Consider the following 27,186-nt stretch of genomic DNA (forward strand, 5'->3'; position numbering starts at 1 on the left):
GGACGGCGTTCTAGATTGTGGTACTCTGCTCCGAAGGAGCTATATAGTACTCTAATGGCAACCATGGCAACACTCCAAATCTTTTCAAACTTTTTTGATTCGCTTGAGATTCGGCTCCGAATCTCGATTCGGGTAATGATTCGTCTTATCACTAGTTTCACTGGTTTGGTCGTCACTCGTCGTAGGTCGTCTTCTTCGCCGTCCGCCGTAGATCCTGGCAAGTTTATTTTTTACAGAAAGAGAGATACGCTTTGTATTTTTACAAGAAAAACACCGACCTGTGAAATACACCTCGCCAGTACCGCACGGACATGCTGTACCAGCAGGGGTCAGTAGTGTGAGAAGGAACGAGGATTGAGCTCTGCGACGGATGGATGCAGTCCGTCTGCTGGTGACGGTGCCTTGTGTAGGATTTTACGGTGGTGACGCGAATCACATTCGTATGGCCAAACTTCCGAAGGGGTGAGTGCGCGCGCGCATACGTTACCCTCTTCGTGGTCGGGGATCCACACCCCAGCTTGATGCAGATGATGATGATGAGATGATGCAGAGGTGGACACTCCCCACCTTGACGCTGCTTGGTTCTGGAATCTGCTAATATGAAAATAAAGCATGAAGACTAGGATGCAACATGTCATCTTGCCTGGATGACAATGTCATCCGATGATTCAGGCAAGATGGATCTGGGGTACTCGCAGCGACTAAAGTTTCCAACTACTGTTTGTCGGTCAGCAGCTTCAAGACTTTCGCTACAAAAGACACACTTTTAAGCTCTGAATGGTGCCAACTTTATGGAGGACTCGGCACGAAGCTTACATGAGTAGATAGACGAACCTGTAGAGGTTGGTTCACACATTAGCATTTGACTGCGACCACATGCATTTTGATCTCTTGCCACTGCTTATAATGAGAAAACATACAACAGATCAGTGGAACATACCGACACCATATGTCAGGGAGCCCTGGAACAGCATATGACTAGACAAAAGGTTTTACAGTATCTGCGAGGTAAGATCTACGCAATATCTATGAGAAGCGGTCGCTCATAACACTGTCATAAAGCACTTCAAGCTTCTGGTAAAAGCATAATGCGTAAAAAATTATAAAACAAGTGCAGGGTCCAAGGCTCCCTGATAGATGGTGCCAGCGTGCTCTTTCATCATAACCGGTCACAAAAAATCACAATGCACTCGGTCACAAACGCAAATATGCGAAAAGAATCGCACAACCACGGTGGGAAATGGTTCTGTACATTTCATTGTGACGAGTAAAAAGACGACAAACGTTGGTTTCTTTGTATACCATGGTACATTTAAAAACAATGCAATCTAGCCGATCCACCAACGAATCAGGACTCTCCCTTCTTCCTCCCGTAGATGAGCCGCGCCTTCACTTTCTTCGGGTTGAGACCGTACGCCTTCAGCCGAATGTCCGACATCTTGAGCGCCGAGGTGGCGTCGTTCTGTCTCTGGGCACGGACCTGCTTTGGAACGCCTCCCTTCTTCACCTTGTTTCTCTTCTTTTTGCCATTTGTTAAAGCGGGGCCAGTCCGAGCCTTTTCCACGGTGGGTGTGGCCTCGGTAAAACTTTCCGACTTCAGAAGCCTCTGTTTTTTTGCTTGAGGGATAGTGTCGACGGCCGTCTTCTTGTCTTCAGGGCTCCTTCCAGAGTTCAATTGCTCCGAGATGTTCGAAGTTCTTGCAGTGCTGTGACTGGATATCTGTTTGGCCGTTTCATTACCTTCGTCCACAGCTGGTAAAGATTTCTTCTTACGTTTCCTTTTTCGTTTACTGGAGCTCGAGTCTGCACCGTTCTTTGCCGCCGCTTCAGAGGAAGTAGTCTCGGGCTCGCTAATGAAAATGGAAAAAATCAGAAAGGGCACGCCTCAATGACCAGAACAAAAATATTTTTAACACTGACAAATCTTTAACGTTGTTTGCGATTACTACAGCACCGGCTGGGTGCTGACATCATTTTATAGAAGAAGAACTGAGCAAACTATAGTCGGTGACAGCTTAAGAACTCTCGTGGAACTCGGTTTCGAGCCTGTGGCAAGAATTAATCGCACGAGCAGGCAAGGCCCAGGGAAGGCAACGGGTGCATGCTGGGGGCAGAGAATGCAAAGGGCTCTTAGCCCGCCACTGATCTGTTGTGGCTCGCTAGACTGCCCTTCAACTGCCGAAATGAACCGTGGCAGACAGACCGAATTCAGCACTCGTGACCTGATGCATGCCTGATATGAAGGAACAAAAACTTCCGACTCACCCGGGCTGGAACAAGCTTGGAAATATCTTCCGCTTCAGAGCCAGGTTAGACGCCTTCTTTTTGTAATTCTGGAGTTCCTGGAATTCCTCATGCTCTGGCCTGCAGAAAAAGTGATAGCACATGACTCATAAAATCTCGAAGAGATACATAGCACCGGTGCAGTTGCAGGCGAAATAGGATGGAATCGGCAAACGCAATAATTAATGATCCACATTTGTGCGATCAGGCAGAACAAAATAAAACATGATTTCAGTTAAAAGGTCAATCGGTCATATTGGTAGACTGGTTTGAACTGTTGATAAGTAGATAAGAACAAGGGCAAGGGATACACTGCAGAGCGCTACGCTTCTAGTTGTCTCATCGGTCTCGAGTAATGCTGAGTCTCTTTATGTCCCCAGAATAGCAAAAGTTTTACATTTCTACTTTTGTTGTTTGACAACACAAGTAGAAATTTAGTTCCCAGAGAGCCCTTGTTACAGGAACTCGAAACAGAAATTAATTCATTGCTTGCCCGTCCCAGTTGGTTTTCAGACCAACAAGGCAAAACAAGTAAAAGGAGCATACTACGAACGGCACCTCTTTCATCTAGTTCTATGGCAGCAGTCCCACTGAGGTGCCAAGGGGTTCTAGCAACTGCAATCTTTGCAATCTTGGGACCAGACGGCTGTACGCTACGATTATTATTCTCTGCGACTCTACGTTCCATGATGTCAACCCACCTGTGCTGACACGTCTTCTTCACCGAACACCACCGGTTTAGCTCCTTGTCCTTCGCTGCCAAGATCTGAAACAATAAATGGCAGTTTCATGTTTGCTGCACTTGGCAAGTTGGCGAAGTGAGAAGAGGTTCTGCTCTTATTGCCTCTTACCTCGTCAACACTCAAGCCGAAGTCGTTGGGAACCACGCTGCGATACCGGAACCGGGTGGGCATCCCTCCGACTATGTCTTCGAAGTCCAGCTTGTAGTACTCGTCAAAGTACTCCTCAAACGTCTTGCTGGCTGCAGCGACCATAGCATGGACGAAGTACAATGAACCATGTGGGTCTGGACAAGATATACCATAACGATGGTGTACGACTTCAAGGTGACAGAAACAACAAGAAGAAACCTTGGAAAAGAAAGACAAAGTCTGCTAAACCGCTTCAGCTGTGGAATTCAGGGTAAGACTTTGTGTCTCCTTACCACAAAAAAAATTGCAATGTAAAGATAAAAATATGAATTATGCTTATGCCCTACATTCAGATGAAGTGAAAAGAATAAGCAATATCTACAAATTATACAAAACATAGAATTTGTATCATCCTAATTGGTCCTGTATGACAATGCAAACTATAGTACGGTCATAGCTAGAATTGTAGCCGCCCCTGAAGAACCAAGTCGGGTTTGAAACGTTGGGCCCCTAGTTCTTAGGGATTGGTTGAAGTTCCTTTTGTTTTCTAAGTTTTTACCCAACCAGACAGATATCCGTCAAATGTTTAGCTTTAGGTCGTAGCTATGCCAAACACTGAGAAGCCTATTAAAGTGACTGTTTCCCTAGATTGAAATTTCACTTCTTCAGTGCTTATCTCTCAGTGTTTAATTATTATGTATTACCCATCTTTGTAACATCTACTGATGGGTTTCAGTATTGGCAACAAGAACAAACTACTGTCACACATTTTGCAGTTCACCTTCCACAAACTCGACACCTAAAGTATGTTGATAGAAGTAAACTTTGGTTACATTTAATTTACCAAAAGGAAACATCACTAGAAACAGTGTGGATATGAGCACTTGTTTTTTGTCGCTCCGATCGAAAACTAATAAATACCGTAGGCTATGTTTCTTGCTCCCACAGCTGAGACATTCTGCTGGACTGTTCAATTTTCTTACCAATAGAAGAGATCATAACAGCAACTCAATACTGTACTGAAATGGCTGTAAAGACTTGGCAACCCTCCTTGAAACCCTCACAAAACAAGGCTTACAGGGGTCAAAGAGCGGCTTCTTCTTGCTGATGGTTTTTGCAAAGACAGATCTGCGCCGTCGCTTGCCGCGCCTCTCCCCGTCACCTGTCCAGTCTGAAGTCTATGAAACAAGAGAAAAGCACAGAGGTCAGTGGAAACTCGGAGATTCGTTCGTAAAACAGACCACATCTATCTCCAGGTGCCGTCCGGCTGTGAAAAAAAAGAACCGCATTCTTTGGCCCGTGTAAGTAAGCTTTGCTATGCGTTGCGAAAAGCTCAAGCTACGTAAGAATGTGATGCTAGCTGTTGGAATGCAACGCAAAAGTTTGAGAACACAACGTTACTCGATTATTACAATCGAGAAAGACGAAATTTCCCTACGAGCCGACATCCACTTAAGCATAATTACATCAAAACCACCATGACATTGTGGGTTTGAAGCGTTAGTGTACATGCTGTACTAGTACGCCCAAATTTGTCTGAATTATAGAAGGTGCCAGTCACACAATGGATTCTAATCAATTTGTCTTTTAGTCTCGCTGCTTCAGTAGGTGAAATGCAGCTGAATCCTCACCTCCGCTCTCTCGCACAGAGTATTGCAGGCATGCTGTGCCACTTCCTCATGATGCATGCCCCATATATTCGTAATCAAAACTTGTTTTTCAAAGTTGGAAGAAGGAGTCACTTCAGCTGAGACTTTTAATGGGTCTCAATTAGAAAAATTACGAGTCTCAATTACCTAAAGGTTTTCACATTAGGAGTGCCCTAGGAGTCTCAATTCCTTTTAACCGCGAGACCTTCCGAATTGCCGGTGTAGGAAAAGCTTCTACGACATGTGTGGCAGAATTTGTCTACCGGGGCGTACTGCGATCAAATCTCTCTTACTGCTTAGCAATACTTTAAATTGCTTTATGTGTACAACATGATCGACATTCCGGGAAACCCTTCTAAATTTCCGAGGGGCCGAGGAAGTTGTGGTACGGTGCCCAGAAAGCGTCTCCAACCGGTGTGTTTAAGGGGGAACACTGGTCTTGGAGCTTTTTTTCTTATTTTATGAACAAACTCAATGAAATTGAACACACTTGTTCAGCTTTTTGTGCTGATTTCATATATCTGGTAATTTCCTCAGTCAGTAAAATTTTCATGAAGGTAATTAAAACTTGCCTGCCTTTGTTTGGAGGAATGATATGGAAAAAACTGCTCAACAAAATATCTTTTTTAACACTTGGCCAGATACTACGAAGTGTAAAGAATACAATGTTGGAAGTACTTTTAAGATAAACCCATTATTAGTGATGTTACAACATATTGAAGTTCAGTGCTCAATGCATGGCTAACAAGTAATAAAACAAAAAATCATATAAAAAATTTTCTAGACCTATATTAAAAAATCTGCTTTCAACATTGTATGCTTCACACATTTAGCAACACATTTCAAGAAAGATTATATTTCTGACTGGTTTAGATGCTGAGATATCCTTTCTGCAAATTTTCAATGAGTCCAAAATTTCTGTTATATGAAACAATGTTTTAGAGTCAACTTAAATGCACATTCAGCCCACATAGACATTATAAATTGATTTATATCTCAAATATTCATCCACGAAATTAGAAGCCTGGTAGATTCAGAAGAACAACAGCCATTGCCGTTTTCAAAAGAACACAGTTTTAGGAAGTTTTTGGCTCCAAAGACCCATGTCCCCCCTTAACGTCGTATTCCGCCAGCGCATCAAAAGGGGTCCCGACACGACGTCACAAAAGCCGGAGTGTCGCGCTGTCGGACGTCGCCATTCCGACGCTTGGGTGCAGAAGTCCCGACAGAAAGCACGAGCGGACGTGAGTGTCGCCGTCGTTGCGGCGTCCCAACTGCCGGCTGCCGAAGCTTCCGTGAACTGTCGAGCTGGAAAGCCACCTGCAGCAGAACAGGCGTCTGCCACATCATCGCCGCTACGACACCGCCAGGGTCGCGACTGGTGACAGCGTGACATGTCTACGACGTCATCGGGAGGAGATAGAGGGACCACTCTTTAGGACGCGGTTAACACACCAGGCAAAGACACGTTCCAGGTACCGCAGTTGTCGTGAGCTCACCGACGGGTCGGCTTTGTCGTAGTCTTCTCCGTTGTTGTCGCAGCCGTAGCCGCCTTCGTCGCCGGCTTCCTCCTCGCCCTGCTCCCCATTCCAGTTGTCCCAGTCTTCCACTAATCAGAGACACAAATGAATTATGAAGCACTGCCTCGCTGTACAATGAGACTCTCTCTCCAACCAGTACCGTTTTAACAACCTCTTCGCCGTTTTTAACCCTTGGAGTGCCGAGTTTTTGTTTCCGCAGGCCGAACGCAAATTTTGGTCTCGGTAACAATGTTGCGTGCTCTGTGAAGAATAGTTATTTATCAAAGATGCACTATTTTATGGGCAAAAAGTTTAACTAATGTCTGCGTGCCTCCAGCATACGACGTATTTTTCGTATTTTACTTTTCGAGACACGGTGCCACGCACCTCCAGTTTGCACCCCGAGGTTGCTCTCTTGAATGGCCTCACTCGGCCTTTGTCACTCGAAAGTGTAACTTTCTCGTTTTCACGGTCATCAAATACCGAGTTCACTAGTAACTCCAAAATTTCGGTGCTTGCCACAAAGCGAGGAATTGAACGACATCGGTTTGCCATTGCATAGCAACGAAGGAGAACACCAAAACATGTACAAAAACACCCGTAGCTTCCTGCGAGGAATCCACTAACAGACACAGATAGCCTTAACAGGTAATTTCGCTTTTGAAACTGCTCCCGAACATGGTGTCAGGCACATAGCCAAGGAAAAACCAGCCCCCAGCCCCAGCCCCAGCCCCCCCCCCCCCCCGCCCCTGAAATCGTCCATTTTGCTGGGGCCTCCTCTCCCCCCTTCCCCTTCATACAGCATTTTGTCATCAACAGCTCCGCCCCCCCGCCTGCCCCCCGCCGAAACAAAACCCTGGCTACAGGCCTGCATGGTGTCGTGGAACAAACCGATCGGGCATAAAATCTTTCAAGTTCAAGGCTAAGCGAAATCTTGAAGAGAAGAATTTACTCTCCAATTATTCCTGGCGAATAATAAGGATCGAATGACGCAACTTACAGCCAACCTCCTCGTCAACGGGGTCTTCGGGCTTTTGCTCTTCGCACGCCTGTTCGTAGTAGTCCTTGTTGAAGATGTCCTGCAGAGGGAAGACCCCGTGCCACTCTTAAAGGGGAGCCTGGTCAGTTTTTTTTAGCTACCTAAGGTAAACCAATGTTCCGAATACCCAGGCTTTACTCTTTCAGCATTATCTCCAGACTCAACATAGCTACCGAGAAAATGGCAAATGGAGGTGGTGCCAAAACTAATGTTCTAATTTTCCCACACTCCGCAGCGGAGGAGTTAATCAGGCAGTCTAAAAAGACATGGGATTATACCACCTGATGTCACATTTTCAGTGTTGCCAGTAGAGCCTTTCAGCCTCTAAAACCAAATATAAAACTTCAATAGGCTTCTTGCACCTGAAGTCACTTCCGGTTAGACTCGAAATCGAAACCAACATTCTCGTCTGTTATCAGTGCATCCGTGCCATGTTGGAGGCAATCGGCGTCTTATTGCGGCAGCAGTAGTGCCGTATAGTCAGAGAGCCGTCTTTGTATAACAGCATTTCAAAATATTCTCTTGTCCTAGTCAATCGCAATGAGGTTACTCACCTGACACGGAGTGCACTCCACAAACCTTAAGTTGGAATACGAAGGTCTTCTGTCGAGATCATACAGTTAATATAATAATCTAGAAAGAAAGGTTCGAAGCATTTGGCCACATCCGAACGGCGGCCAAATGCTCCTCCTCCTCCTCCTTCCCCCCCCCTCCCTCTAGCGATGTTACTGGCGCAGTCCCTTTTAATCAAGCGGCGGCGGCTGGTGCCAGCTACCTAAAGCTTTTAATTTATTAAATTACCTTGCGATGTCGCAGCATCTCTGGCCATCCAATGGGCAAGACTCGCACGAAACTCTCACCAAACATGTTTTTCTCCAAAAATATTGTATATAAAGCGGATTTTCAAAGCTGTGGTGGCGTAGCTCTGTGATAACACGACCGCTTCAAACATAATGAACCTAGGATTGAATCTCCAGAGCAGGGGGCTATTTTTTTTCAAGCAGTTGGAGATGTCGCGACGGACGCCCTGCGCCCTATTATGTTAACTATGACGCCAACAACTACGACGTTGGCGAATGTCACTTCAGTGGTTGGAAAAACCCATAACTGCTATTGCAGTGAAACAAACGAGGTGGAAAAATTCAGACAGGAGAAGAACAGAGGGAGGATAAAGGAAAAAAAATGCTCAGGCTTTTGCCAGACCCCTATGAACGAGTAATATGCTCACAGGTGTCACACGATCATGTGTGACAATCACATCACATCGTCATGTCATGCGACATGGTGAACTCGCCCACTAAGTTTAGCATGAAAATTTCCCTGCTGAACGAAGCGGTAAAAAGATGCGTCCTCCATCCGTGACATTACATCACTTTTTCAAATTATTCTCCCGCACCAAGAAAACATATTTTACATTAAGAAAAAACGCCGAGGCACACACAACACACATACGTCAAAGGCAAAGCACCACTAAGCCAGTCGGCAAACAATGTTGGCCGACACTCGACCACGAGACACTCGAGACACTAGCCGACGCTGCGCCGATGTCGAAACAAACTCGTGCCGACATCAGACCTGCGCTCTGTGTGCCCCACACATAGTGTGTTTCGGCCGCGGTCACACCGCTACTAATACATTGCACAAAAGACAGCCTGCACATGCCGACTGAGACGTGTTTCTTCCCTGCACGAAGGCCTTGTCGCGTCGGTCATAGAAAACCAGTATGCTGACATGTTCGAAGCACACATATGCAAAAAGCAAACATGCTTGAACATGTTTGCTTCCGCAGATAATTTGGACATCGTGCAATTCGTGGAATTCGGGCATCTTTTGTGCGATGTGTTAGCAGTGTGACTTTGCGGCAAATGCGGAGTCAGTCCGTCTAAGTCGGTCAGGGAGGCCCGAGGGATCGAGAGGGGACTTACATTCATGCGTCGGTCGTACTCCTGGGGATCAAAGTCGCCGTCAATGTCCTCGTCTGCAAAGCCCACTTGGTCGTTGCCGGTGATCTCCTTGAGCCTTTCCAGCTTGTCCAGAATCTCCTTGCGCTTGAGTGCCTTCAGACGCTTGATCTCCTCCTTCTTCAGCTCTTTCTCCTACAGCCGCCGAGGCAGAGATAAGACAGACATAAGAAGAAACATAAGAAAGCACGAAAAAACAACATCAACAAAGCAGTATCTCTTTTCTATCGTAATATACCCAGAGACGTCCCTCCACTGATAGATAACTTGCCACCCATTTTTTAACTCGAATTGCTATTTCTTAAACACCAATAGATACCCCACTTCTAGCAATCATCGTGTTCGGATCAATAACGGCCTCGGGGTAAATGCGGCTAGTTAGCTAAGTTGGGATACAAGCGAACATTGCTGACTGGGAAGTACAGTCATCTTTGCTTCATTGCCCCTAGCCATGATTACAAGTTTGGCAGGAACACACAACCTAAAAAATAGCATTTTTTCAACTTTTTTCGATTGTACACCGAAAGTTAGCCCACTCCTAATTTTCACCCGATCTGCTCTTAATTTTAGGTGCGCTCAGGCTGTTAAGGTATATGGAAGGTCACTCCGAAAATATTCTGTTTCTGATACAAGGTCCAGAAACACAAGATTGTGGCGACAAGCAAGTTTATTACAAAGCTGTGGGGTACAAGGTCACTGACTACCACAATTCATGTTCTCCTTGCCAGCAATTTGTCGTCAGTAGAGAACTTGGGTTCCGTTGTGACCAGTACAGCAATGCTGTAACCCCTCTCACAATACATATCCTGTAACCAATCAGACACACACACAAAAAAAAGACGTTTTCAATTTTTGTAATGTCGAATTAGAGCTCAGCTCTTGAGGAGGGGATGGTATGCCCTTCCTCCTCCTCCCCTCCTTTTTACTGCTCCCCTCCCATTTCGCGGACAATTTTCACTAAACTTAGCGAAACTTTCCCCGCTAAGTTTAGCGAAAATCTTCCCGCTAAATTGAACAAGGACTTTGAATTGGTGTTGATGTCACGTAATATCAATTTCCCCGTTAAATTTAGCAGGGAAATTGAATTTATCTTGAGGTCCCGTGACATCAATTTCCCGCTAAATTTAGCAGGGAAATTGGTGTCACGTGACCTCAACACCAATTCAGTTTCTCCGCTAAATTTAGCGGGGAAACTGTGACGTCCCATAATGCAATGCGTGCGGTTACGCCGACGGCGACGCCGCTTAACCCGGAAACGGGCGCCTAAGAGCAGCGCCCTGAAAAGTTTTAAACTTTGGCACTGACATTTATCCCATGGCAACTGACAAGATATGAATAGCAAAGTGCCTCTTTTGAATGCCCAGACTCCAGCATGTGCTCGCTGCCTTTTGCAAGGATTTGGTTGCACGTGCTCGCTCGATGCTCCCAGGACGCCAAAGCATCATCGAGGATAGGCAGCTTGCACTGGAGGCGGGAGATCTCAAATTTCTCCCTGCTGTTCTCATCTTGTCGGTGATTATAGCCCATGTCTTGCTTCAGTGTCCCAACACTGTACTAACTTTTTCTCATTGTTGGGAAGTATGTTAAGGGGGAACACTGGTTTTGGAGTTTTCATCCTTTTTCTTTGATGGAATTCAACAGTCCTCAAGATAATTAAAACTCACCTGCCTTTGTTTTCAGGAACAATAGAAACACATTTACTGAACAAAAAATGGTGTTTAATGCATGTCTAGATACTACGAAGTATAAAGAATACAATGTTGGAAGTACTTTTCCAACATTGTAAGTTCGTCCAATATGGACGAACTTATACCCATGGGAAACTTAGTTTTGGAAAAGTTTCTTTCGTGGTCAAAAATAAATGGTCTTAAAATAAACACTGTAAAGTCCAAAGCAATTTTGTTTAGACCTGTAAATAAGCACGTTATTAGTAATTATACTCTAGAGATTGGAACTGACCAGATTGAAATAGTTAAACAGCACAAAACGCTAGGTGTCATTTTTTCAGAACATATGCAATGGGATAATCACATCGAATACTTAGTTACGAAACTGTCAAAAGTTGTTGGAATAATATGCCACTGTCGCTCCTTGTTGCCTGTAAATATTAAAATGCAAATTTATCATGCTCTGTTTAGCTCACAAATTAACTATTGTCATTTGGTTTGGGGCACAACAACCAAATCTAATATTAACAAACTCACGATCCTACAAAAGAAAATGCTGCGTTTTATTGCAAACGTGCCTTACGACACTCATACTGAGCCATTATTTCTTAAATTCAACATCATGAGGATTGCCAGTGTATACGAGTACCGTTTGCTATGTTCTTATTTATTTTCGACCGCTGAGTTTGCTTCTTTTTTGTCTAATGTATCCCATCTGACAAAACGTGAATCCTTCATCCTTGTCAGACGCAGAGAGTTCTGGAACGTGCCTCATTTTCGTACAAATTATGCACTCCAATCTATTGCGCATAACCTGCCTTCATTACTTAACAAGTTCCTTATAGACCACAATGATATTCACTGTTTAACAAAAAAAGATGTACGTGTTTGTTTTGTTTAGTCAAAGTGTATTCTGTAGTACTTGTTTTTTTTTATAATGCCCTGTAAGTGCAGGGGCACCAGGCCCAGTCAAGCTACCTCATGGAAGCTTTTTGTCTGGTGCCCTCAGCACAATATTGCTGAAAATAAATATTACTTACTTACTTACTTACTTTTGAGATTAAAACGTTATTAGTGATTTTGCAACACATTGAGTGTGGCAACTAAGTAATAAAACAATAAATCAGTTAAAATATTTCCTAGAATTTTAGTAAAAATCTGCACTCAACGTTGTATGCCTCACATGTATAGCAACATACTGCAAAAAAAGTTCTAGTTCTAGCTATCCTAGACGTTGAGATATCCCTCCTGCAAACCTGCAAGGAGCCCGAAATTTGTGCTTGAAGAAAATTCCATTTCAGCATCAACTTCCAATGCTAAATAGGTTGTCAGCGAGAATAAAACAACCACTTTGTGGCACCTGACTTTATCCAATATTCACCGCCATTTGGGAAAATAACTGATGTATCCCCGATTACACCAAAAACAATGCATATCAGTTAAAAACAAACAAAAAAACATTGTATACTATAGGAGAATGAAAGGGCACCATGAAAGATTGTGTTAAAAAGTACTTGTACTTTACTTTGAAATACATTGTACTTATAGTATTTTACTTTACATTGTGCCCAATGTGCTTACTACTTGAAGTACCTAACCTCTCATTTACTTTGTACTTCACATACCTTTTAGGCATATTTACCCAACACTGCCCTCTCTACTCAAACCTAGAACAGCCTGTGAACAAAGCCTATTCATGAACCGGCCTTGTTCATAGCCAAGATCAGAACTCCGTCATAATCTTAGCATGACAGATTGTTGCGTTAAAATTGTAGCCATACATTCCATGCAAACAATGCAAAGCAGACAAGAAGGATGCTCTGAACGTGCCTCTTGCTTCCGTTCCCGCGTCTCGTGCCTCTTCACACTCCGCCGGTCATCTTTCCTTCGCATCGAGTCTTGCATCGTTCTCGGATACTTTTTGATCTGCGGAAACAAAGACGGCGCAACTTTGAGGCTTGTTTTCAGTCGCGCAATGAAGGCTGCATCCACAACATTCGTGGTACTTCGCACACACTCCAAAATTAAGATGAAGAAAGTTTGCACCACGAGTACGACGATCTAACGGCCAAAACCAATTCAAGTGCGTCCCTTTTCTGCGCTGACTCCGAACGCATAACCAACCACCAAATGAAGTGAAGAAGCTGGACCGAGCTAGGAGGAACCTGCATTAATTTGTTTTAACAACTTTTAACATATATGTGATAGGTTAGCCTGCTAGATTTTAGTGCTAAAATTAGAAAATGTCGCTGTTACTGAAGACAATTACCAATTGACAAATTGGAAAAAACCCTCCACATATGAGTTACCACCGACAAAATCAGTTTATGCAGTTTCCACAGTCTATATGGCAACTCTTTAACCACGGAATTAGACAAAGGTAAACAATCAACGACGAGAATCTTTATTGGACACGCTCACTTTCTCCCATCGAAGCGAAATGTACTGATGCTGTGGGATTGATTGCGATGACTTTGTAGCTCTTTTTTAAGACGCCAAATCGTTGTCAGATCTATGCATTAGGAAGCTTTTAGGAACAAATCACTAGAATACAGTTCATTTATCAGCAAAGCCCCCGATTTCAATTGCCAGCATTTTGAGGAATCCCGTCATACTTGCGTGCCTGAAAAATGCAGATTGAAAACTTCCGCTGAAAAAGTTGTTGGCCATTAAACCCGATGTTCCACCTCTAGGACACCACAAAAATGGCTCAACTTCAAGGCTCCATCCTAAAGTTACCAACACGAAGGCCAAAGGCTTCTTATCAACATCCTTGCCTGCGCCTTTTTGTGGGCTACCTCGGTGGCTTCCTAGGCAGCTCAAGAGAATATTTGAACCCACCACCTGGCAATCCATGAACCATGGGTTTGAATTTTGGCCGAGGTGCCTGAAATCTGACGAAGGCCTATTGCCGAGAAGGCGCCATGTGACCGAGATTTCGGTCGCACCCTAAAAAATCTAGCTGGTCGCAACTAAGCGTCGGTCCTCCGACGGGGCGTGCCAGATACCCTTTGTTGGTTCGGTTCGTAAAATCCCCAAATTTGACTTTGATCTTCTCGCGAGGACATTTCCAAATATACTCACAAACTCGGCGTCCGGCTCTTCGAACCGGTAGTTGAACTTGTGCTCAAACGTCTCCTGCTGCTCCAAGGTTGCCTCGTCTTCACTCAAATCCTCTTCCTCTTCCACGCGGACCGGCGCCCTGTTGTTTTTTTCCAGGTAGCGCTTGTTCAGGATGTAGTCGCGCAGAAACTCTTCGGACTTCTCCAGGCTGTCGCTGTTCCAGTAGCTGCGGAGGTAGCCCTAGAAGGAGTCAACCATCCCCAGTCAAGCAAGCTGCTTGTAGTTTCTGTGCCACTTCAAATCTGCTCAGCTGTTCAGAGATGAACCAACAGGGGGATCGGTGGCCGATTGTGTTAGCGCACTGCAGCTCAGGGCACGTGAAGTGAAAGCTCACACTGCAGAAGCCAGAGATCCTAAGCTTACTTCCCACCCCTGCCCGTTTCGATTTGGATGAGTATTGTACCGACGTGCAGTTGTGTAGTATCACTATTGATACACAACTGCACTTTAAAGGCCCCAGGCTAGCAGTAATACTGCAATGGCTAAATTTCTCAAGACAGATTCACGAAACAATTTTACGCCAAAAAAGTGTGTACCACAAAACATAAGCACAAATTCATATTCACAAAGTGAAACGTGTTTGGCGTGAGTTACGCCTGAATTCTACGACAGTTTCAGAAGTGTCTTATGCACTTTTTTACGATCGAAGCATGGCCAACAGCGTCGCTTAGTTACTCGTAGCGACGACCAGCGGGCATTCATTTTTCTACATGCTCATCACATGTCCCAACACCATGTCGCAAGGAAAAAGAAAGAAGCACTTTATACCGACCACGACAGAGATGAATGCTGGATCACAGATATCTGGAAAAAGCTACAACGGCAATCATCCCATTGACCAAGCAAACGCCAAGGGCTGGCTCGGCACTAGGCCTCACGAGGCACTCTGACAGAGCATCGCTCCAACCGTCCCTGGCCAAAACTGTCTACCCACGACCGGTGAACCCAGGATTAATTTTGCAATCAGTTCAACGAAGATTTGTGCTCTGCAGTGCTGGCGTAGCCGATGCCTGCCGCAATGCGGTAGACGAAAAAGAACCATGTGTCTTGTCTGTTTTTTCTTTGTCATTGGTTCCGACGGCAGGACGGCAGTTTGTGCGCCCACTTTCGTAATGAGTACGACGAAACGGAAGCGGTTGTCTCTATCAGACAAGCTCAAAATCCTTCAGCATCTGGACAACAGTCAAATGCAAGTGGACGTTGCGAAGGACTATGGGATTCCACCGTCGACGTTGTCAACTATAGTGAAGCAAAAGCCGAAGCTTGAAGGAGAAACTGCGTCAATCCCAACAGGAAACGACTATGCACGGCATATTTTGAGCAAGGGGACGATGCCGTTGCGGTAGGGCTTTGTCATAGCAACAAGCTGTGCCAGAGGAAGTGAAAAAAAAAAAACAGCTTTGTTACTTCATGCACTTTAAGAGCGCTGGTGTAAGAGAAAAGTACAGATTTTTTTCCAAAATGAGAAAGGCAGCAATGCAACTGTTATGCACTTTCTGTATATCGATGTACATGACTCTATAAATTGCATTTCACACTTTTGACTCGATGTATGCTGCGTCCTATGCAGTTCCGTATTCTAGCGAATATATTCAGTTTAGTGAACTTTCAGTTAAGGGAACTATTTCCTTGGGTCCCTTGATGTTTGCTCAACTGAGAGTTTACTGTATCCAGAATCCACGTGTTGCGAACTATGCCGAGCTCTCCAATTGATTGTTTGTGTTGCCAAAGCTGCTGTCGCCATAGCAACAGCCTGCTCTCGTGTACGAGAACTTTGTTTTCGTTCTCTCACTTAAGAATGCGTTTGTGAATACCAATTTCTCTACTTCTTATGATGCGCGTAACTTATAAACTTCTTAGCTAAGTTGTCGTAGCCTAAAAAGCTCTTCATGAATCTGGCCTAACGCAAGCTTTGAGTTCTTAAGAATAGTTTAGGGTAGGGTGGATTCTAGGAAGGAATATCATTTCCAACAGTTTTAATCTGTGTGGATGTTGCACCCATATTTTCGCATGGAGGTTGGTGCAATGCTGGATCTTTTTGCAGCATCCAGGTAAAAAAGAAAAAAAGACAAGCATTGGATAATAATAATAAAAAAAGTTTCTCACCAACTTCTCTGCATCCTTTTTCTGTTTGAGCTTGTCCACTTCACCTTTCAGCCAGCTCACATACTCTTGGTCATTCTCAGCCTGCAATGAAATGAGCGGTACTTTTCCTTATCCTCAATTTAGTCAGCAGATGAAGGTAGTGCATTCGAAAGGGAAAACTAAAGATGAGAATTATTTCTCTCACTGCAGTCAGCTCTCGGCTGACTTTGAAGAATAACATACTAAAAATGTCAAAAGACAGGGACAGAGTAGGTGCTTTTGGCACTTTTAGTGCGTAATGAACCAACAAGCCCAACCCACCCATTTTGTTGAAGAATAACTCCACTGCCGATCAAATTAAGACTAACCTTTTTTTCTTTACTCTTCTCGGCAGTTTTCAGGAGAGAATCACCATCGTCTGCATCACTGTCGTCGTCTGCCAGAGCAGCTTTGAAGCTAGAAAAAGACGGCTTTCCATTTAATCAAGTTTGTGCCAAGTACTATTTTAAAACTCTATCTTTAAAAGTAATAAACACTAAAAGATGAGGCCACATTGAAAGGATGCTTATGGCAGAGAACACTGCCCAGCAAGATAGGTCACCTGGCAGATCCTCGATTTCAAAAAGTAAGAACTCCCGCTTTGACAGTGGTGAAAAGTACTTTCAGTACACTGTACTTACTTGGGAAGTACTACTTCAAGTAGGTTTAGAAAACTTGCACCTTACTTGAAGTACATTCACAGCATATGTAGGCAACCATTTAAGCATTACTACTTATGTTGCCACTACACAACTTGAACTAATGTTTCAACTGAAAGAGCTTGACTCAGGAGCAAGAGTTTAATGCCAACTACCTCTTTTCATAACATGATACAACGAAGATCTCAAGCATGTCAAGCTTTACCTTCTTTTAAGTTGTTCCTCTTCTTCGGCTGTGGCATATTGGCCACTATGCTTGGAGGACTTAAGATTACGAACGCTTTCTTCTACATCTTCTTCGTCGTCGGAAAACACACTGCAACGCAAAGAGCCACAGGTTTGGTCAGCACATGTCAGCTTAATGAACCTAAACTGAAAACAATAAAAACTAACTTTTTGAAGTAACATGCATTTTTTTTAATCTGAAGAAGCTCGTGAAGCTAAGGCATTTTTCTTCAAAGATTTCGATATAAATGGTTTTATGAACACATGTTGTACAGAAAAGTTAGCATCTGCACGACATCTCCTGTGATGTAAACACAGAAAAATTAATACAGGAAGACTTTTTACACTGAGTGCGAGGCAGCTTGCATCTACTGTGCGATTATGCCGTGCATAATCACCCAGTAGTGTGATCATCAGACAGTGAAGTGATTTGGTGTGATTATGCTGTGCATAATCACATTAAATCACTCAATTAAAAAGGTGAATTGTAAAGCCCCTCTCAAACAACTTTTCCAGCGCCACTGGGAAGATACCATCTACACTACTAAATGCAAACTGAAACCTCACACCAGCGTTCCTTTAGAACCTGAGCGATTTTGTAGAATGCCCACCCTTCTTTTTCCAGGATCACCTTCCGTTCGTAATCCTTGAGAAACATGGGCTTCTCTTTCTTGCCTTGTCCTTTACCTTTGGCAGCAACCGCATCTTCAAATCGAGGGGAAGAAAAAAAAAAAGATGAGGGAATGTTAAGTATTGTGCCAACTGCTGGCAAATCACGTTGTGCATACCGTTGAACCCCTCGAAGAAAACAGTGTCCTTGTGGTAAATCTTGGGATCCTTGCTCTTGAGTGCACTGAGAGTCTCCAGAAATTTTTTCTCAACGTCTGGAGTAAGTTCCTGCGTCCCGAAAAACCAATGAAATAGCCTTTGGTTTGTTTGCAAGCTCTTGCCTCACGTTCCCTCATAATATAAATAGTGGATAGAATAAAACTGTAGCTTAAAACGAAGGAGTATTTACATGGAGCATTTACCCCACTCGAATTTTACAGGCAGAGTTTGGAATGAACAGAGATTTGGCCTAAAAAGCGGGTAGGACATGGATGAATGTTCTTTCGAAAAATTAGTCTTACCGATATTCCTGCTGTGGGAAAAATAACTGTCTATGCGATGATATACTCGTGCCCCATTTTCTCTTAAGCAATATTTTGTTTATTATTGTACAAGTTTTCCACGAGTTGATGTATAAAAACTCAGCAAAATATGTGAGGCAGTAAAATGCCCTCTCGAGAGAAGTTCCAACTCCCTGCTGCCATACACCAATTTTCCCAATACGCAAAAACAATGAAAAAAAAAAAAAAAAAAGTATGAGTAAAGTTATACGCACGAGCTCGTGCAACTTGACCGAAAATCGCTATACGCATGATGCGAAACTCGTATAAAACGAATGGTTACAACGAGTTTCCGAGGCGTTAGCGTAGCTCAGTGGTAAGATGTCTGCTTTATACACAGCGGACGCCGATTCAATCCACGATATGGGCTTAATTTTGTTTTTCTCAAATTTTTTGTTGAGCATTTGGTGATATTTACGACGTTTCTTTTTACGACTAACACTGAAAAAAGACAAATGTTGTCGACGAAACTTCACTGAGCTAAATGGTTTGGGACTTTCTTTCTGGAGGTGCAATGGGGGACAGCGGGGCTTGGGTTGCCGGCTGGACGCCGCGAAGCGACGTGTTTGGGGGTGCCAAGTGGGTTGATAAGTTCGTAATTATCAGCTGCAGACTGTCACCGCAAAGCAGCGTAAACGCAGGCGGGGGGGTGGGTTAACATGCTTTCCAGTGCTACACGCGTCGTCTGAAAAGGGTGACCCAAATAGCGTGAGCTCGTGCATATGGCTTTACTCTATATATATATATATAGGGTGTTTGTCTTTTTAAGCTTAACCAGTGCCTCCTATATCAGTTACACTACGCCTGTCAGCTTCTCTCCAAGAGGTGTCCAATTCCCATGCTTTACCTCACAACACGCATGTACAGCTAGGTAGCGTCGCCTGGTGGACTTTTTCTATTTTTCTAGCATGTTGTATTTACATTATTATTGAAGATATATCATATATATGTTTTTTAACAACATGTGCAACACTGTTCTGGATGTGACCGCCCCGATTCAAACGAGTTTCGTTGAGGCAAAATACGAAACTACCAAACAAGCACAGCCAGGCTTCGCTTTTGCAGCGCGAATGCGGAGAACGCTTGGCCGCTTGACCGTCTGCTTTGGCGGCAGTTTGGGTTTTGGCGGTCACCCTGAATCGCGTGCATAGAAAGAGTTGACGCCGTGTCATGTGCGGGTGAAAAGGTATGAAAATGATAAGTAATATTTCGTTGGAAAATGGCGAGCTGGTCCCGAACTGTCAGTCAAAAACATTTAGATTTCTTGCTGTCGGTGTTGATGGGGCGACATCATTGAACCTCCTACAGAAGAGATGGTTGGCTTCACTACACGGCAGGTTTGTACGCCTAGGTGACTCCACCGCACGGCAACCACACATACTATTTGCCCTCTCCCTTCCGCTTGCCAGTGCTCGGAGCTGACAGGCATAGTGTAACTTATATAGGAGGCACTGGCTTAACAGATATGTTAAAAAAAAGGAAAGTTACACTTATGTAGTTTGTGCAGGTGAGTTATACGGCCAGGGGAACATAGTATAGGGGGCTAATCATAACGATCAGTCGGCTAATTAATTCAAATTCGTTAATTAACTTTTAAGTTAATGAAAATAGAGATATGGTTCCAATTCAATGCTGAGCAAGTTTCTAATTGGAACCATGTCTATTTTCATTAGTTAAAGTTATTTATCGAATTTTAATTAATTAGCCGATTGATCGTTACGGTTAGCCCCCTATACTATGTCCGCCTGGCCGTATAACTCAGTTGCACAAACCGCATATGTGTAACTTTCACAGTTTTTTCTCTAAACATATTCGTTAAGCTTCAAAAAGATAAATAAATATAAACACCCTGTATATAAATATGTGCGTGTGTGTGTGTGTTTAATTTGAAATAACAGTGCTTGCACCGCCCGGGGGCCTCGTGCTTTTTAGCGTACGCTGAAAGCCTGGAACTCGCTCTTGTAGCTTCTGCAATGTCCGATAAGTCTGCTGGATTCAACTTTTGCACGTTTCCAAGTCGGTGTGTTGGTGAAACGTTTAAGAACTCACCTCAGCATCTTCGTCTTCAGATTCGGACGAACTAGAAGAGCTATCCAACGTTGCACCATCCCCATACTTGTCCTTCACTGTTAAAGGACCAAACAAATACACTCGGATCGAACCAAAACACTGCCGAGACAACTGGGGCACGCGTTTCCACGAGTTCTATCAGACAGATGCGACGCACGCGTTTGCCCACGACCTGCCCACGTCTACGAAAGACGATCATCGGGAACAATTTGAAACCGCTGCTCACGTTTCTGAAGTTCTTCCTTCTCCCTCCATTTGTTGTAGTTTTTAGCGTAGTCTTCGTTTAATTTCAGCTCAACTTCTTCATCAGAGTCGCTGCCGCCAGCGAGAAGGTCGGCCATCTTGTAAACTGTCCAACGTTGCCAGACTCGGAAAGGTTTACCGCTAACAATGAAAGATTTGGCACGACACAAAAAGAAAGATTTCAACTTGGGTTTAACTGGTTCAATAATTCACTTAGTTGCATTGCTTATTACGTTTATAAATTAAGCGGTCATTTTAAATTACATTGTTCATGTAAAAGCTTACAACAACCGTCATCAGTGTTCGTGGTGTGGACACAAATGAGGAATGCACACAGGCCGAAAGGTTGATCGATGTATTTGTTCATTGACTTTACTTGATATTTTTATTCCTTTGTGAATATTTTAGGACCGCCACTTTCTATGTCATGCATTCTTGTTAGTTCTTGGATGCATTGGAAGATTCTCAAGTTGAGCGAACCCTTTTGCACAAGTGCGATGTCAGATCGAAACTTTGGGTAACTTTCACTGCAGGGCACCGAAGCGAAGCAGAAAATCCAGCTTTCCGTTGCTGCTAGGTGGATAATTCATGCTTGATTATAAAAAGAGCAGCAATTTTATTTATATGGTAGGAATACTTGCACATTCTGAGATGCATCTGAGGCACCACGTAACTCGAACGCATGCACTCATCAAAAGTCAATCCGTCGACGAATATTTGGATTCGCGTTCGTGATCAATGAGTGACGTGACGGCCTTATCATCACTTGTGAATGACAATTCCTTTGGTGTGCTTAAAATGCACGGTGGAAGCTCGGAGTCATCACCTCCTGTGCCCAAGAACGTCACGGCGACGTGATTTCTCATTTCGCTTTTAGAGCGCAGCTCTTAGGGGCCCGTTCCCGGCTTGAGCGGCGTCGGCGTCGCCGTCGGCGTCGCCGTAACCAAGGTTATCCCAAGGTCACGTGGCTCCCCAAGGTCATCCCAAGGTCACGTGACCTTGGGGTCACGTGACTGGGTGTCACGTGACCCCAGGGTCACGTGACACCCAAAGTCACGTGACCCCCTGAAGTCACGTGACCCCCTGAAGTCACGTGACACCCCCAGGTCACGTGACCCCCGCCGAGGTCACGTGACCTTCCCGATGACGTCATCGTCACTGATGACGTCACCGACATCCGCATCGTCATCATCACTGATGACGTCATCAGCGACGTCACTAATGACGTCATCAGTGATGATGACGATGACGATGCGGATGCCGGTGACGTCATCAGTGACGATGTCATCGGGGAGGTCACGTGACCCTGGGGGTGGTCACGTGACCTGGGGGTGTCACGTGACTTCGGGGGGCATCCGCATCGTCATCATCACAGATGACGTCATCAGTGACGTCACTGATGACGTCACCGACATCCGCATCGTCATCGTCGCTGATGACGTCATCGGAGTCCGCATCATCATCGTCACTGATGACGTCATCAGTGACGTCACTGATGACATCATCGGCATCGTCACGTGACCCCCCAAGGTCACGTGACCCCCCCCCCCCCCAGGTCACTTCACCCCCCCAGTACCCTTCCCTCCTCCTCCTCAAGAGCTGCGCTCTAATTCGGTGTTACAGGGAGTTGTAAACGGCTTTCACTTTTTTTAGTTCAGGATGAAAGCTAAGGAGGAAGAAGTTGAAAACTCGTTTCAGGATGGGACAGTGTGAACAAGATGGAGACTTTTACATGTCCGTTGTCTTACCGTGCCCGACGAACTTTGGTGGATAACTGAAACAGGCCAAAACTATACCATCAATTTCTGATGATGGACGACGACACTTCAGAAATCCACAACTTATGCGTAGAAATTTCCGTTGGAAAATATGTGCGTCGACTGCAACAGGGTAAACCATGCCAATACAGGCTTGCAGCGACGAATTTAAATGTGAACAAGGTTGTGAGTTCCAGCTACACTTGCTGAAGTTTTAGAAGTACAATTATAAAGAAATGGTGCATAAATACAACGACCCAGGAAACAGAAGCCCATTTCTAAGTATACCTATGTTATTTCTTTTTTGCCGTTCAGGTTTCAAGGCCAATCGTTTGCGAGCTATTTTGAGATCTGTCCTTCATAGGTTTCGTAGATCTAGCCACATGTCGTTTTTCGAGCAAAACTAAAAAAACAAACAAAAAAACACAAAACAGTCAGGGGGTCTGTAACGAATATATTTCAGGCAAACAACAGTGCAGTCCGAGGTAATATACAGAGCTCTCTCATTCCCTTCTATAAAAACAGACAGACACAGAGAGAAACCGTGAAAACCAGCGACCAGTCAGTGCCCTCTGTGCAGGGGGCTATAGTTAACACGCTTCTTTTGCCTGTACACTCTTAAAAAAAAAAAAAAAAAAAAAGATGTGTCGTGCGCCTGTACGGTCAGCTTCCATTCTTGGAGGGCCAAAAAGAAGAACATTTGTTTCAACACAAAACACAGCAGGAGGAAACGCGAGTTCACATTCGCTTCCCCATCTCTATGTTGCCATTCTTCGTAGTAGTGCACAATAAGAGAGTGGTGTCACTGTGTCGTTTTTTTTCTTCTTTACACGTGGGAACGTTGATTCGGTTTCGTACGAGACCTTCACCACTTGTGTAGTCTTAAGATATTTACACGGTGAGTGAGAACCCTTCGAACAAAGACTGTGTCTTCCGTTGGTCTCTCTTCAAATCCAACCTCGCCGTGACAGAACTAAGTATGTGGGTCCTAAGAAAACAGAATGTGGCAAAACGACGAATGGTTGGAAGAAAAACAAAAGAGAAGAAAAGAAGCACGGTCGTCGGCGTGACTTTGACTTTGCGGGACAAGGGTATGAAGAGAGTTACTTAAGTTAGGGCCCCCGCCTCTTTTCTTCGAGTCAACCATTCCTGGTTTTCAAGACGAAACCTCGAGGAAGCGCGCGCACACACACACACACGCAAACACACAGCTATCTACAGCACATCGCGGCAGTCTCTAAAAAAAAAGAAGCGAAGGGCCGATGATTTCTGAAAACGACGACGGAAAGTCTTGCCCGCGAAAGGATTGAGAGGATGGATTCCATTTGTGCAGTTCAAGAGGCGATAGCGGACTAAACCATGGTGTGGACCTTTGGCATTTCGAACCCTGAGAGCTGGTTAGCCCTAAACACGTGCCTGCAAGGTGCGAAAGTGAGTTTAAAGCAGCTCGATTCTCTTCGCAAATGTGTACAACTGATGCCTCACACAAAAAAAAAAATCAACAACAAAAGAAAAACAACAACAAAAAAAACCTTCAGTTACTTTTTTCTGAGTTTCTAGATTGCGAGATGGACAAGTTGTGTACGTCGTGACTAAACGTTGTCGACTCCTATCTTCGACAACTGAAAGTGTTTTTTTATGCTTGTCCTAGGAAAGGCGTTGTCTGTTAGCTGAATTTGGCAAACTTCTCAACACAGATACGAATGATATTGGATAGAGAAGGGAATGGAAATGCTACGAAATGGCTCAATTTCTAAACAGTGCTTATAAAAAAAAAAATGCATGTGCATCATTTCCTGAGGAGCTTTAAAGTCATCCGGTAAGACTGTCTAAACTGTTTGGCTAGTTTAACAAATATCTCATTCCATTCACAAACTCCTTAGAGAAAATGAATGAATGTACATACTTTCAGACTGCATTGTTCCAATTCCTTCTCAGTGAGACACACACATACTGTCAACTCATTATTGAAAAACATTTAAAAAAAAATGCACGCTCAGCCCTAGCAGACGACTCTCCTCCGATCAATGCTGTGTTTTTACTAGTCCTAAAAAAAACTCGTTTGTACAAGGAACACTTATAAGGAGTAAAGGGCTTAGGTGCATCACAGCTTTATGCAATGCGACAGGTGGCAACAAAAAGAAAAGAAAAAAAAAAACCACAGGGTCAATTTGGTAGGACCGCACAGACTACCCGACGCCTGATGAGCGAAAGCAAACAAAACATGAGTCGGAGAGAGAGAGAGAAACGACGCCAATCTCAATTTCACGTGAACCGGCGCCCTCTTTCCGTCGTGCACTCTAAAAAGAGATCAACAACACGGGACGCAACTATTGATAAACCGAGTCAAGGGTGCAGGCAGGCGAAGCCACTCCTCACGCCAAGAAGCAAACAGAACGTCGACTGCCGGGCAGCGGGGGCACCCCACGAAGACAGTTCTTTGCTCGCCGTTTGTTGGGTTAGCTGCTACTATTCCTACACAAGCCACAACCATCATGCTTTTCTTCACACCTCTCTCAGAGTCCGGGAGTCCTCGTCCCATTTCGAGACACGGCTGCACGAAGAAGACGGCGCGTCGCTGCCACTCGGATTGCATGAACCCCATTGTTCAAACTTTCGCAGACGAGTCCAGCAGCCACAAGGTGGCGGCCCTGAGTGTTAAGTATGGGCCGCCACCTTTGCACGCCTCCGGTGCTGCCGCGGGAGTTTGCGGCTTCGGCGACAGAGAGACGAAAGGTTCCGACACTGCAGCTGAAGTTGGTTGTTGCTGTTGTTATTGACTAGATGCAATGCTGTTTCTTTGACCCGCACAACACAGGATCCAGACCCCGTGGAGGAAGCCAGAACGAGATGGCCGCTAGGCAGAGTTTTTTTTCACGAAACACACCCCCAGATGTGGTTGAGATCTAGTTTGTTTTTTGTGGGGTAGGGAGGGGGGATATGCTAGCACTGAAGTCTGGTTTTTTACAACGAAGAAAGAGAGTGAGAGAGCTGCAGGGTGGACTGAGTCTTCTCTGCCACGCAGGAGTTTGCAGCGATTTGTCATCGAAGACCTCTAAACATCCTCTCGAGCACTCCTTGAAACCGCCGAAGAATGTCCTCGGACTTTGCAGACACTTTCCGGAGACCGTCGAAAGGCTACGGCAGGCCTACCTTGAGCCCTTCGAAGCAGGAACGCTGCCGGAGTGCCTCAAAAAAGGATGCAGAGAGCGGCGAAATGGCCAAGAGTCTCGAAATGGCCGAGAGGCTCATCGAAACGGCAGAGGGTCTCTCCGAAACCGTCTTTGGGTCCGATGGCCAAAACCGGACACTTCCTCGACACGATTGCTAGTGAGAATCTCCTTTGTTAAGCATCTAGACCGCACTTAAGCAACGAAGAAGCGTCGTCGCCGTGGCGCGACGAAACCTCGCGGGCACGCTTCCTCTGCCCGCATGCGCTGCACCAACGGCCAAATAAGTTAAGGATCCCGTGCCAGCAGCGGCAGGTCTCGGGACGGCTGAAGAAGCGCTTGGGCACCTTGCGGACCGCTTCCGCCGACGGCAGCGGAGGGGCGTGAGTCGTGCCGTTGCTGGCCTTCCGACGACCGCGATCAGTCTCCGACGGACTTTGGATCCTCGGGGACGACAGCGTCTGCTAGCCGTCGGACGACGTTGGGCTCTCTTCGCGGATGCAGTTGTCGTCGTCTTCGGGCTCCTCTATCGTGATCTGGAACTTGATCTTGTCACCCGAGCCCTTGCCGTCATCGTTGTCTGCGTCGGCCGAGTCCGGAGCGATGTCTGGCACGCTCGACGTGGGGCTGATCGGGATCATGTTCTGGTACCAATCGCGGTTCTCCTCGAGCCGGTCCAGGATTTCTTGGGCGTCCGGATGAACCAGATCCGCCCAGGTTTCCCAGAGTGGATGTGCAATGTAGTCGATGAAGCCCACCTGTGGACAGAGCAACCGTTTAAGTTGTCATCGCAAGTCAGGGGGCCTGAGGGTTCGGGGACAGAGGGAAATCAGAATTTGACATACTTTCAAAAGTGATGTTTATATAAAAAATAGTAGAACATAATAACCTGCAAGATTATAGCATAATAAAACATCTATTAATTGTCCCTCCGCATTCAATCATGAGAAACAGTGCAGGTTTCGAAATTGTCCCTCCATATTCATTATGCAATCGTCGATGCCTAAATATCGGCAATGTATAATCCTGCTCCTTCTTTTGTTAACAACGTGATGTCTTTATATGTTTTCTATGTTTTCTAATTTTGTACCCTATCAGTGGCGTAGCCAGGAATATTTTTCAGGGGGGTTAAGGTGTTTCGGATGTCTAGGACTCGGGGTGCCAAGGGGGGCGGGGTTAAGATGCATGCATATTATAGGGAAGGTTAGGTTTTGGAAAAGCCTCTCCTCCGGCCGTGCCACTGTAGACTACTAAGCAGACTAGCAAATGTTTTCATCCAATATACTGCAAATGATTTACCTAACTTTTTTCGGGCACAACATTTAGCAAATTTTGTCAAGTGTGGGTTTCGAAAATATTTCCTGGGTACAAAATTTTTTAAATAGAGAGTGGCATGCAATGGTGTTTATTACTATAGGGTGCATAATCTGTTTGCACGATTTATTTTTTGAGACATTTTTCAAGCATAAAAAAACTGCCAAAGTGATTTACATTCTAATCCATTAAATTTAACAACATTAGCTCTTATTGCAAATGTGACAACACTTACAATAAGAGCTGATGTTGTTAAATTCAATCTTGGGGGAACACTGTACAGCCCTTCTTAGCCATGAGGCAGCTGCCAATACAGGCTGGTGCAGACTCAGGACAGAGTC

The 27,186-nt window shown here is 44.8% G+C and overlaps 2 protein-coding genes across 6 annotated transcripts in view; both read right to left on the reverse strand.

The window, feature by feature from the left end:
- Positions 1 to 1,239: 1,239 nt before the first annotated feature.
- Positions 1,240 to 20,713, reverse strand: LOC8033685 (protein KRI1 homolog). Its single transcript, XM_029970567.4, has 17 exons — positions 20,588 to 20,713; positions 20,341 to 20,417; positions 17,911 to 18,019; positions 17,734 to 17,827; positions 17,103 to 17,213; positions 16,568 to 16,655; positions 16,221 to 16,301; positions 14,076 to 14,294; positions 12,822 to 12,917; positions 9,289 to 9,459; positions 7,325 to 7,403; positions 6,304 to 6,413; positions 4,234 to 4,333; positions 3,135 to 3,265; positions 2,985 to 3,049; positions 2,266 to 2,364; positions 1,240 to 1,850 (listed from the first exon to the last, which is right to left on the reverse strand). Exons 1-17 carry the CDS (start codon positions 20,700 to 20,702, stop codon positions 1,349 to 1,351), a joined length of 2,247 nt encoding a protein of 748 aa, XP_029826427.2. The 5' UTR covers positions 20,703 to 20,713; the 3' UTR covers positions 1,240 to 1,348.
- A 2,082-nt stretch (positions 20,714 to 22,795) lies between these two features.
- LOC8033686 (cAMP-specific 3',5'-cyclic phosphodiesterase 4C) overlaps positions 22,796 to 27,186 on the reverse strand; it is a 369,069-nt gene continuing 364,678 nt past the window's right edge. For all 5 annotated transcript variants that reach the window (XM_040498575.2, XM_029970554.4, XM_029970553.4 and 2 more), the window contains one exon: positions 22,796 to 26,289. In XM_040498575.2, the coding sequence (XP_040354509.1) occupies positions 25,996 to 26,289 (294 nt within the window). In that variant the 3' untranslated portion in view covers positions 22,796 to 25,995. The remainder of the gene's footprint in view (positions 26,290 to 27,186) is intronic.

The sequence above is a fragment of the Ixodes scapularis genome, unplaced genomic scaffold, assembly GCF_016920785.2.
Source record: "Ixodes scapularis isolate PalLabHiFi unplaced genomic scaffold, ASM1692078v2 PGA_scaffold12__126_contigs__length_90152505, whole genome shotgun sequence".
In the NCBI taxonomy this organism is placed as follows: Eukaryota; Metazoa; Arthropoda; class Arachnida; order Ixodida; family Ixodidae; genus Ixodes; species Ixodes scapularis.